The sequence below is a fragment of the Phymastichus coffea genome, unplaced genomic scaffold (genome assembly GCF_024137745.1).
Source record: "Phymastichus coffea isolate CEN01 unplaced genomic scaffold, Cenicafe_Pcof_1.1 PCOF00070, whole genome shotgun sequence".
Lineage (NCBI taxonomy): Eukaryota > Metazoa > Arthropoda > Insecta > Hymenoptera > Eulophidae > Phymastichus > Phymastichus coffea.
Genome location: NW_026706881.1, coordinates 1,077,497 through 1,090,508, shown reverse-complemented (window position 1 = coordinate 1,090,508; position 13,012 = coordinate 1,077,497). Strand labels below are relative to the sequence as shown.

Here is a 13,012-nt window from a genome sequence, read left to right as displayed (position 1 = left end):
GAGTAAATTCGCAATAAAAGCTGCAAAGCAAAGAGAGAAAGAAGATAAAAAGATCCGAAGAGCGAGAGAGAGAGAGAGAGAGAGAGAAAGAGAGAGACAAATCGGCGATGGCAGCGGGAGCAAGAAACGCGTTTCCTTTCATCGCGAGGCGCATCGCCTTGCACTTCTCACGGCTCGCACTGGGCGTACAACCATTTCACGGGCTAATGGCGCGAGTCGGATCACCCGCCACTGGCGACTCTATACATATCTGTCGTGGACTTTTCACGGCCGTATAATTGCAAAGCACTGCGAATAGCCCAGTTCTCACGGAGCCTAGCTTACGATACGACTCGATGCTATTTATTTCCATTTGTCTCGTCGACTGCTCCAATGCTCGACGACTGCTGCTATGCTTTTAGTAGATCTTGACGTGGCACTTCAATCTGACTTACTCGCGGGCTAGTCGACCAACAACGATAGTTACAAGGTACTTCGACGGAAATAACAACGACGTCTATGATTTCGTCTATTTGTACGACAGGATACATAAAAATTCATTTTACATGTGACTTGGCGTCTCACTCTTTTATTAGGTCGTATACAGGTTATTTGCAAAATGTCTAAACTGTCGAAAATGCATTAAAATACTGCCTAATGCTGAAAAAAATATCTAGACGACAATTGGACAATTATTTTTAAAATATTTAGAAATACTTGGCAAAAATGAACTGAGAAGGCGGTGTTTATTTCTGATAGGTGCAATGCCATTAGGAGCAGATTAAAATCGGGTCAAAATCCAGCGCAATAGCTGCAGAATGACGTGACGCGTAGTTTACAAAAGACGTTGCTGCACTTGACAGGAAGTGCGGGACGCGCTCAGCTGCAAATCGATAACATTATAGTTGCAAGAGAATGATTGCCGTGTTTGCTTGCGGATCAATGAACTCCGCTTTATTCGAGCTGCGGAAAAATCTATTGTAGAGAGTTTTCTGTATGCAGAAAGAAGGCAGCAAAACGCTTGATTTATTTTGTATCTTTATACATGTATGGAAAATAAAATCATGGCGCACAGGTAAATTTGGGAAATACTTAAGAAGCGAAACACCCATCTGCAGACATTTTTAGCTCGATTCGCACGAAAAAGATTGTCACTTACATTTGCCAATACAACAACATCGAGACATGGAACATATTTACAGCGAAACTTTTCGCCGCTTGTGATTACAAGTGCAATTACAAGTGAATTATTTTAAATGCTGCCTTTAACAATAGACTCTAATTATAACACCTATACTCAATTTTTTAAACTTCATATGGTTTTCCATTTCTAGAAAGTTAATCATTTATCAGCTGTATAATTATAATTATATATAGCATGCCGAGTCTCTATATCAAGCTTTTACTCGAGAGTTTTGTACTTGTAACGTATACTTTGGTAATTGTCTAGCAATATTTTACGGACACATACACGTACAATTATCATTTGAACATGATTCCGACAATAATACCGAGGCACAATTGCACGACTGCTACAAGCACCGCGATAATAAACGCGAATGGACAGTTATGCAACGTAGCGGTGCGAAGCAATTGAGATTTGCAAAGAATATCTCTGCGAAAGTCATTATTCAGCATTATAAACTTGGTAAAAGTAAAGTATCATTGGTGGAAATGGCGTTTAATGATTGCGAAGCAGATCGCTTTCACTGGGAACAATCGCAACGATTTGTTCCGAGCGGCGCTCCGGTAAAAGTGGTGGTGAGCCGAGAAGAAGATTGCTGCCGCAAGCTTAAATCATAACGGCGAATGCGATATTGAATCGGAGTCTGGTAACTGGCAATTGGGCGAAGCACACTCGTAGGCGTCATCTAGAATCAGATCGGATGCCGGCGATTCGCTGCGACACGGCAACAATAGCAGCTCTCGGCGAGGGCGACTCGAGGCGAACGAAAGGGACCAGCTGCGAGAGCTTTCTCATCACAGCACCGGTGTTCCGCTCCACTGGATCTGCGCGTCCTGCCACCTTAGCAGCGAGCACGTGAAACGGCGTCATTCAATGAGATTGTCGCCGACAGCCGTTGACGCGCGCTTACTTGCTGTGTATGAGCTTCTCGAGGGGCGTCGCGGCAATGTCGACGGTGTCTCTGGCTGCGCCGGCGCCCTCGATGCCAGACGCGCTCTCGCGGGCGCGCGTGTCCACGGTGAGCGTGGCGTGACTGCCGCCGCAGGTGTAGTATTGCAGGTCGAACCTGGGCCCAAGGTCAAGCGAGTAGAGTAGCGAGGCCTGGCTGGCTCTGCTCGGTCTTACCGTCTCTCGGCGTGATAATTGCGCAGCAGCTCTCTGTTGGTGTTGAACAGGACCCCGTGGTGGCCGAGGCACAGCGACACCCAGATCGGCAGGCTGGGCGTCTTCAGCCGGGAACCCGGCACCTTGTTCGCCTGGCCGTCGCCCTCGTGGATGAGGAAACCGATCTCGCTGCGCACCAACACGCCCCATTGCGGTATGGCCTGGGAATTTTCGGAATTGCGCTCATTATTTGGATAGTGCTCCCCGCCCTCGAGCCATCTGCATTCGTTAGTCTGATATTATGCAAATTCGACCGCCCAGCTTTCTCATTGCGTTAGATTTGAGCTCTGCACCTCGCGTCATTTGCACGACCGACAATCAAGTTGCCTTTCGCGCTGCGTAAATAGTCAAAATACCAACGTATGTGTTTTCGTCTCCGACGTGCACTACGCCATTGTGAACGTGGGGCGATGCTCGCCCAGTGATCGCAAGCAACACCAGGCTTATCGGACCTTCTTCGGGAGATCCGCCAAGAATCGATGCTCTTGGATCTTCCAAGTCGTTGCGAACTCTGCAAATATTTTTCATTATTTATGATTTTACCAATTTTCACTCTGCGAGCTACGTGACGAATCTACAAACTTTCCACAGCATTACTTCTAATCATTTATCAAATTATCGACGTTCGAAATATTTTTTAGCTCTTTTGACGATTAATTATTGATCGATGATAGACGCAGTCGAATGCTATTGTTTGCTTTTTTAACAAAAAAAACAGCGATATCAACTAATACGCTGCTAAAAATATCGTAATATTGATATAACACCGTTACACATTTTTTGAATAATTTATGTTACGAATAATTGTAAGTATTTTCAAGCTTTCAATCCAATATTTTACAGCGCCCGAATCTTACTTTTAAGTCCGACCATCTGTAACAGCAATGAACAGTAACGTCATGACTCGCGGTTTTTTTACAACATTCATCAATGGAATTATAAGTAATCTCATGGGAATATTTCAATCTTTTAGCAACTATGCAGTTGACACGATAATAAATTGTTTTATTTAGGTTGCAATGTAAATATACACACTACACTTACATGTTTTGCGGCGCATACTACAGTCGACAGAATTTCTATACTTTACTTTAACGACATTACATCACGCAAATTTTGTAATGTCGTTATCAATGTTGCATTGCGTTGCGAGTCTAAATACAAAATTTGTCAATTTATAGAATTGTGCAAAAGCTCAACGGCTCGACTTGACCCGAGCTTTCGAGCACCTGACCATTATCTCGAGCAGACCATTATCTGAGCATTCGAGCATCAAAACTATTTAGATTTACTAAGTATACAGTTGTGAATATTTATTTGAAGTATACGATCTAATTGATTTGTCGAAGTTATACGATCACTGTAGATATTTTCAATGTATTTTTTACGAAAGTTCGCGTTTGAGCCAGTTCTGGCTTGGCCGAGCTGTGGCTCGAATTACTTGAACTTTTCAAACTTCTAAAGAAGTATAATCTATGTCATAGTTCTTGTAATGCTGTTTCATTATTATTTACCGAATATTACTAAAATCAGAAATAATTTATTCGATACGAGGCGAAGATAACGTACTTGGATAATCCTCGGGATAATATAGCACTGTATAAAAGTAATTGAGCTCCAGGACCTCCTTCGTCTTGGAACTGCAAGAATTTATATTATTTGTCCATTCACGCAATATGCAAAGTTTCGGAAATAATCAATACATACCAAGTATAAATATCGTTTAATAAAGATTTCTAAATCTTCCAAGGTAGTGAATTCAAATAAATGTAGCTGTAAAATTCAGGTTTTGGAAATGAAATTGTTGTTTTCTTCTTTTCTTGCTTTTAGGACGGGAAAGTGGGAATACGCAATATTACGCGGAAAGAACGCGTCGACAAGAATGGAGCTTGTATCGACTTGCAAAAACTTTGTTCACGCCTTAACCTTTGGTTCTCACCTTCATACATTTGGCTACTTGCCACATCAATTAAGTGCTCAGAAATGAACTGGGTGAAATCGTTGGTAGGAGTTAACGAGCATACAGAGTGCACTTCGCAAAGGAGTTTGCCACTATATCGAGGTGAAATAACATCCGTCGTCTTAGCAAGACAGGTGAGGAGCGCCGTTCAGTTATTTGTTATTACGCAAAAAGAACGTGTCGAGCGGCTGAAAATCGGTGTCGGATCGGCTTATACTTACCGTTGGATCAGAGCGCGGTCGAGTCGAGAGAGGGCTCGATGCGAGTCTCCGCGGCTGCTGTTTCCATAAAAGAAGAAGCGAGAAAAACAAGAGACGCGAGACTCGGAAAAAGACCGACTCTGCAACTCGAGCGCCGGTATCGCTAACAACATTTCGAGATGGCAAACCGACGTACAGTCTCCGTCAGCCCATCCTGAAAGTATTGCACGCTGTGCTGCAGGTAGGGGGTGTCCTGCGGCAGCGCGACCACGGCCCTGGGCAGGCAGAGGCCGGCGGTGCAGCCGGCGCCCTGCGCCGCGAAGCCCCCGGCGCAGCGCCAGACGATCTCGGCCAACGAGGCGTTCAGCACCTCCAGCTGCTTGTCGTAGCTGGGCTTGAGCAGCCTGCAAGCGAGCGGACCAGTGAGCGAGGCAGCGGCGACGGCGGCGGCGGCGGCCGACACGCACAGGTCCGGCGAGCAGAGCGCCTCCTGCTTGCTCAGCCTGAAGAGGAAGTGCTTGAGCATGGTGGCCTGCACGGCGCTGACGAGGCCGCGCGTGGTGTTGCGGGGCGCGCGCAGCCCGAAGCCCAGGCCCTGGCCCGCCGGGCGCAGCGTCAGCCCGGTGCGCGCCCACTCGGCCTTGGGCGGACTGGCGCAGCTGCCGAAGACCAGCGCGCGCAGGCCCATGCAGGTCTGCTCGTCGATGGGGGTGCCGCCCGCGACGGGCGTCTTGGCCAGCGCCCTCGAGGTCCTCGGGTAGAGCACGCGCTCTGCAAGCAGCACGGGTTACTCGCGCGCACTCGGCCGCGGCTCCTCGGCGCCCACCTGGCTGCAGCTCGTCCGGCTCGGCCATGAGGGCGGCGCACTTGGCCGCCCTCGCCGACAGGCTGAGCAGCCTGTGCGAGGCGTCGCACACCGTCGAGCTGTCGCGCCTCATGCTCCGCGGCGAGCTACTGCGGGCCGAGCCGGCGCGGCACTAGCGGCAGCCCGGCGCGCAGCCCATTAGCGCTACGCGGCCTCGCGCCCTCGCGCGCTCCGCGCGACCGCGTAGCGCGCGCGCGCCTCGTGTCACTGCCGGCGAGCCTCGGCCGTGCGCGTCCTAGCGCCGCGCGACCTATTTATAGCCAAGCGCGACTTCGCCGCCAGCCTGCCGAAACCGTGGATTCGCGTGTGCGCCACCGACACCTCCGATTGTTTTCGAATTCGACCCGGAACAACCGACGCCTGTCAAACTTTCCGACAAACTGACAAATTCATTTCTAAGTTTCTCACTCCGCCTGTCGATCTCTTTTCGGAGACTTGCCATCTTTCCGTAAATACGTTTCAGCCTCTACTACTGTCAATTCTCGTTTTCATTCCTCGCTTCGTTTTTCACTTTTCCCCCTAATATTTCACTTGGAACGATAGACATGGCTAGGACGTGCGACGCTATATTGCTAAATTTGGAAAAGTCAGGTTTTCTTGTTGGAAACGTATATCGCGGGAAATCGGCAAACGTCGTATCAACGCTACCTTTATCTGAATGTATGAAATACTAGATTCGTTGTTCAAGGATACACGCCTCATTATATGCGGGATCGTCAAGGACTTTGCGTTACAAATGATTGTATATAGATATACATATTCCAGTTGATATATCATGGAAGATAATTTATACGTTGGAAGAAACGTCGAGAAGAAGCAATTATACGAAACAATATAATAACGTTGATGATACTGGAACAAGTTTCGATTTTAATGCGATACTGTTTACACCTAATTGGTCTTATCTATTGAACATCTTTTGTAAAAATTGAAGGTAGAAATAAGTCGTTTCATTTTTATTAATATTTGTTTACGAAATACATAGTACGATATAGGCAATAATTGCCCACTTTTCCTAATCAAACTTTGAAACCTAAATATTGCAAACGTATCTTCTCGAAAAATATGATCTAGATTGGCCCTGTTTTCAAAGAATTAAATTAACCGAATTTATTTAATTAAAGTGGAAAGTAGTGGTAGCTTAATGAATAAAACGCAGGATTCCTAAACGGAGGAGGTCTGGATTCGATTTACGGTGGATACCAATAATGTCTTTTCAAAAAAGCAGATATGTATAAAGTTAACATAGCCATAGTGGTTCCGAAACCGACCTTAAGTTGTTCGTCCAGTAATGAGAGATGAAGGTGGGGTGACGTCCTCCGGTTGTCTATAGGAAGTTTACACCAGGAACTAAATATATGTGAATAACGACTATTTTGGAATGAGCTAGGTCGATGCATCTTGATGGTCAAAGGTACAGAGCAAAAAGAATCGAGTATTGAAAAGGGAGGAATGTCTACTACACTATGATAGTGAGAAAGATACCCTAAAAGTCCAAGAAGGATAGGCAGAACAAAAAACAAATAGAAATGGCAAATGAAATCGTTATAACCTGAGCACTTTATTAAAATTTATTGAAAGATATTCATTGAAAAATTTATTTAGAGATGAAGAAACAAATTGGAATCGCGAACAATTTATCGGAAGAATGAAAAACGATATGCTGAAATCGTCAAATCTCCGGTAGATCAATCCCAAGAATCTAAACGCGTAAAATATAGATATTTTTATTACTATTGTTAATACTAGATTTCAGGTTCTTTTCAAATTCTACAAAGTTATATTCCTAATATATTTATATGCATTATCTTCGGTTCTCTATAGTTATTGGAGCATATGAAGAATTCGATAACTTTTATTATATCACAATTGCCTAAAAAGGCGCACACGATAATCAATCAGAACTTCTAAAAATATGAAAAAATCGAAGCCTAAAGATAATTAATAAAAGTACTTTTATCTCACGCAATAATTTTCAGAAACTTATTTGACTTGATGTGCAAGAGATGAAATTATGCAAAAGCCAAACTTTTCACTTTTCGCAACAAACACTGACATAGTAAGTGCACCGTCAGTTCATTGACATAGCATTCAATACGTGAAGCTGCATTTAAAGTACAAGCGTGCAATCTATTTTATTGACTATCTAACATTATCTATAAATTGATATCAATTATTTATTTTAATTATGTATTAACGATCCCGTTAATTATATATTAATGAAGAAAAAAATATTTTATATTTATTTTATATATTTAATTTTGTAAATGGTTGTCAGATATATGAAAAAATTACTTATTTAACATATAAATAATAGGGATAATTATTAATTATTTATTTTAATCAGGCCATAGACCGAGTATTTAACGCTGACTGAACATCGTCATGAAGTTAAAAAAACATTTATATTGTATATTTTATCGATCGTAAGAGAAGGAATTCGTATATAAATTAATTAATTTATCTATTATAGATTACAGAAATGTTCTGTATGTGCTTCGTTTATTGGAACAATTAAACTTAATTTGATATAACTTCAAAGTTTAAATTTAATAAAAATTAAAATTGAAGAAATCATATAAATTCTATAGAATGTTGAAAGAAATTACACGTAAAAAAATTAATTTGATATATTGAAAAAATAATCAACTTGGAATAGTCACCGAATAAGGCTTTTCTAAAATAGATTTGCGAATTTCGACACGTGATAATACATGAACGATTAGGTTTTAGGCGTCAAATTCTCAATGCGCTACCCTAGTCGACAGTTCAAGCACGAATATTACTTTCTTCGCCTCGCAAGCTGTCTTTTACTCATCAAGTTTTATGAGCTTCAAGGCTTCGCGTACAGCTGTAAAAACGCTTGTTTAACCTTGTCTTTTTGTACTCGTTACACAAGGTATCAATTGTTAAAGTTTTCCGACATATTTTCAAATCGATGCATTCCCCGAACAGAAACATTCATAAAGCTGAGGCTGACTTGTTTCCGCTGATGCAGATTGACATTGAAATACGAGAAAACTTTGACTGGCAACGACATCCATCAAAACGTCGAGTTTATTAGAATCTACTCAGTATAGGTCGAAACAGTGATTGCGCTATTAACAATCCGATGAAATATATTGAAAAATAGAAATGAAATAAGATCGAGAAAAAAATTACCTTCTTTGTAAGCGATCGAATAATTTGCGAAGCAAGGATGCATGACATAAAGATGGAGTGAAACGTTTCATGCTTCACTTTGTCGATCCGATTTAAAGTATTTCACAACACTCTCTTTGAAAAGCGTATCGCCGAGACACTGTTACATTTAGCATATAACGAAAGTCGATTTCGTAAAATTGTCATAGACGTGACATGTAGCAAAATTAAAATCAACTCAGGGATGGTGAATGAAAATCAGCGGCGATAGCTCGCTCGAAAGTGAACATGTTGGATCGCGTTATGAACGGATTGATTAGCGTATTTAATGCGAATCTTTCGTGTGAACAGTTAGCTGCTATGCTGGAAGGAGCTAGTATAGGAAGATGGCATGTCTCGAGCCGTGACTAAGAAACGAACATCGCGCGTATCGTGCGGAAAGAATGAAGATGCGTGACGAGTGCGTATGATTGAAAACGCAACGAGCGTCTTCCCAGATGGTACCGATAGCCGATAAACATCGCTGTATTTTCAGTAAAAGCTCGCTCGAAGCTTTCGGGAACAAGGCAATCTATAGTAGAAGCGAAAGAATGATAGTTACTTTCAGCGTCTACAACTCCATTCATTGCGAGAAATGCCGTCGAAGCTGACCGAAAGCACAGCAGCAGCGTCGCGCTTTTAATCGACTGCAAGTAGCGCGTGGCTCGAGGGCCAACGGACGTAAGTACGTTGATACAAGAATAGGAAAAAATGAGCGGCTAGAAGTTGCTGCTGACGGCAAAAAATCGAAAAAAAGCATTGCTAGGGAACAAAATAACAGAGAGAGGGAGAAAGAACGGCGGCGGCAACGGCGGCGGCGGCGGCGGCGGCGGTAAGGCAGCAATGGAACAACGAGAGCTGGCTGAGAACGGGGCAAGCAATCGAAGGAGAGCCAATGCGGCGCAAGGCGCTGCGTACCTCGGTCTCGGAGATAGGTAGGCTTCTCGCGGCGCAGCTCGGCCGGCCGGCAGATGAGCGTCCGGGGCAAGCCGGCAACGGGCAGCGGCGGAGGCGTCGGCGGCGGTCGCTCGTCCGCGAGACTCGCCGCGAGCTCGTCCATGGGCGAGCCGATGCGCGATTACATGCTTGCCGAATCGCAGCAGAACCGGATCCGAGGCGGGCGGAGTCTCCAGCGCGCGCGTTGCATGGACTGAGGCGGCTAGCGCTCTCGGCGTTGGCCCTCGCCGTTACGGCTCGCAGGCGAACCGCGAGCCCAGGCAACGTTGCGAGGCTCTATCGGCACGTGCTCGCATGCATGAATCGGCGTAATCGCACAAGTGGCGCGCGCCCCACCCGCGGCCTTCTCTATATAGCCCGAGTCTCTCGCTGCCTCGCGGCTGATGGCCGAGCCCCGGAGCCTCGCTGCTCGCGCACAGCTGAGCTTTGCCGTGCGACCCCGAGCCAGGCCGCCGCTATCTGTTCCAAGGCGCGCAAACTGCGCCCGCGAGCTCGTTAAAGCGTCGATACTTCGATAGCAGCCCAGCGCGGGCACACCTGCCTATTCCGCCGCGGCGCGCTCTTCGATTAACCTTTTCAGCCCGATCTTCTCTCCTTGCCCGGCTCATCGATTAGCTAGCCACGGTGCAGCGCCGCGATCTATCCAAATCTTGATTCGCCGTTCTTCTTGTAGATGCACTTTTGCCATGCGCAATTGTAAAAACTCCTTATCTCGACGATATTTGCCCGTGCAGGAACAAAGTTCTTAATCGCGCTACTTTTGCCGCGGATATCGTGCCAAAGACAAACAAGCCTACACGTCACAACCAATGCGATCGCTTCTTTTCGGAATAACTTGCACGTCCAGTCAGCTTCTTAATAGTTCCGTGCTAAATCTTGCCTGCAACTATTGAGTTGCCGGGTGCAGACCTCGTTTCAACAATAATTATATATATATGTCAATTCCGTAGTTGAATGTTGCTCTTTCGAAGCAATTCAGCGTGGACAGGTGTTGCGTGCCACTCTCGAGACAGAGAGCACATTTTTTCCCGTTGCTAGAAATTGACCGAACAATTCTATTTTCACTTAAGTAGGCGATTACCGGATGGTGCTAAGTTTCGCGAGTATCAAGGGCTTTGATTGACTTTGAGAACTCTGGCAAGTCCACGCCATTCAACGGGAGAGAAAACAAGATCAACTATATCCATGCACGCCAACTAATTAAAATCGACAATTATTGCTTGCTGATTGTAAATCCACCACCGATCGAGTGCAAGCAACGATAGCATCGAAACCTAAGAAGCGAATGCTTGCACTTTTTTTCGATTATCGTGCAGTACATACGGTTACCGCGCGCATCATCGGAAATTGCTTTTTTTTAATTTCAGGTTTCATACAGCTATGGCCCGATATCATATTATGTCAAGGTCCCTGCATACGTCCATAGATATACAAGCAAGCTAATGGTTCATTCTCGCTGCAAAGTTCAGCTTAGATAGGCATCTTAATGCCGAGAAAGAAATCGACTTCAGCTCGTTCAGCCAAATCATTTTGTCCAAGACCTTTTGAAAATCACTTTTCCAGTACACGATACGGCAAAGTGATCAAAACATAACTATACGTTGATTTTCCAAAATTCTAGTCTATATATATATACGAATAAGCTGAAATCGATTCACGGTCCTTTCCTTACTCTAATATACTCATTTTTAAATGTTTTCCGTATAACGAAGCTTATTCTCAATTGTGATATTGTACTTGAGAGATATATAAAGATTGGAAGACAGTAATTATGTAGATGTAACTAGAAAAACTTACAAATACATTAGACATGTAATATGAAAGTAGTATTCTGATCGTTGCAATAAAATGGGACATATTTGAGAAAAAGGATTGATTTAGAATAATATGCTACGTTCACTGGAATTTATAGGTCTACTAAAATATTGTGAACCGAGTCTTTACTAATGTTTTGAAATTGCCGCCACAATTAAAAATAGTAAGCGGAAGAAAAGAAATTTTACAGTAGCTGATCGGCAGCTAATTGCACGGTAAGTGTGCTTGTTACCGCGGCGCTAAGGCTCAGCCGTGGAGCTCCTTGCATCATGAAAGTGTTCAAAGTTGCGTAGAAATAGTTGTGCACGGCGTTGATCGAGCGTAAAATGTTGAGAAGCGCAGCTAGACTGCAAGCGTCGATGGGAAATTGGCGAACGGCGTTGGGCAAAAGTAGGATAAGGAAGGGAGCGAGAGAAGAGGGAAGCAAGTGGGTTGGCCGAGCGAAAAGCTGGCGATTAAGCGGCGGCTCGTGGAGGCATGGGCAGAAGCGTGCAAACTTACCGCCAAAGCTGGATCGATACTGGCGCGAGTCCGTGCTCGCGTTGGCCAACGCTCTCGCCACGGCATTGAGCTTCCATGGGCCGCTGGACTTGCTCGCCGCCGGCTTATTGCCCTCAGCACGCCCGCTGAGCACACACAAAACACGCCTCTTTACATCTACCGCTTTCTCCTGTCGCGCTTCGCTTTTACCATCTCTTATCTCCTGGCAAATCAGCCCCTTCTTCTCCGCGTTGCTCCATCTCTCTCCGCTTTACTTTTGTCTTCTATTGCGGCCATCGCTACTCTAATCTACACTAAGGTGTATCTATTTCCTTGCAAAACAGCGTATTTTTCTTTTTCCCAAAGCCCCGTTCTAATCCTAATTGAAAGATACGCGTTTTCACAGCGACAGACTACGAATTTTTCTTACTTTTACTGCGAGTTCCTCGTTAACCCAACTCCTACTGAAATCGACGCGTTCAAATGTTGAAAAAAGAAAAACCTTGACTAGAACTTTTATTTACTCCAAATCATAATAGGTATTTGTTTCGTTATTTCCTCTAACGTGGATATTTGATATGGTCTCTACCGCGCCAATTTCGTTCAAATCATCGTAATTCATAAAGTGCAATGTACGTTTGAGCCTCTGTCTTACCTATTGTCCGCATTACCCATTGTCACAGTACTGTTATATATTACAAGTGTAAGCGAATAGAATAGACGAATGCAAGTCTAACGGCTGGAGTGCAAGAGTTGAGTATACGTGCCGAGTATACGGCAGCAAATATGAGTGCGTTCGGCAATTAAGCTTGCTTAGAGTTCTGTATCGGAGAAATCGCCTCGTCTTTGGCATCCAACTAACGAGCTGCAGGCTGCTACTTCGATAAATCGATAGAGGACGAACGACGAGTTTAATTTGATTGGAGCTTGCGATGCGCTCGAACTGTATGCCCAAACTGGAGTACGCTCTCGCATGGTCATTTTGCGCGCACTCGTTGCACCTGACGGAGGAATACGCTAATATGAAATGTACGACCGGCAAGGCTTTTATAGCGATAGAACAAATGCACGCACGTACGCCAAAGGCCTGGCAAGGCAAACGGTCGGTAGACCGATGTACGACACATCCAGTTACCTCAACTGATTTCAAATTGCTCAAGTGCGATAGTTACCACAAGACATAATAGGCCAAATCGTCGCCTTCTATATTTCAACTGGCATTGCAG

The 13,012-nt window shown here is 44.6% G+C and overlaps 1 protein-coding gene across 2 annotated transcripts; it reads right to left on the bottom strand.

Annotated features, from left to right (window-relative positions):
- Positions 1–560: 560 nt before the first annotated feature.
- Positions 561–9,683, bottom strand: LOC131667730 (inactive ubiquitin carboxyl-terminal hydrolase MINDY-4B). Of its 2 annotated transcripts, none has more exons than XM_058941379.1 (9): positions 9,453–9,683; positions 4,957–5,260; positions 4,686–4,893; positions 4,037–4,102; positions 3,899–3,969; positions 2,690–2,840; positions 2,291–2,490; positions 2,076–2,231; positions 561–2,005 (listed from the first exon to the last, which is right to left on the bottom strand). In XM_058941379.1, exons 1-9 carry the CDS (start codon positions 9,592–9,594, stop codon positions 1,960–1,962), a joined length of 1,344 nt encoding a protein of 447 aa, XP_058797362.1. In that variant the 5' UTR covers positions 9,595–9,683; the 3' UTR covers positions 561–1,959. The 2 variants fall into 2 exon arrangements, with proteins under 2 accessions (XP_058797362.1, XP_058797363.1); XM_058941380.1 differs by lacking the exon at positions 9,453–9,683 and adding an exon at positions 5,316–5,566.
- Positions 9,684–13,012: the final 3,329 nt, after the last annotated feature.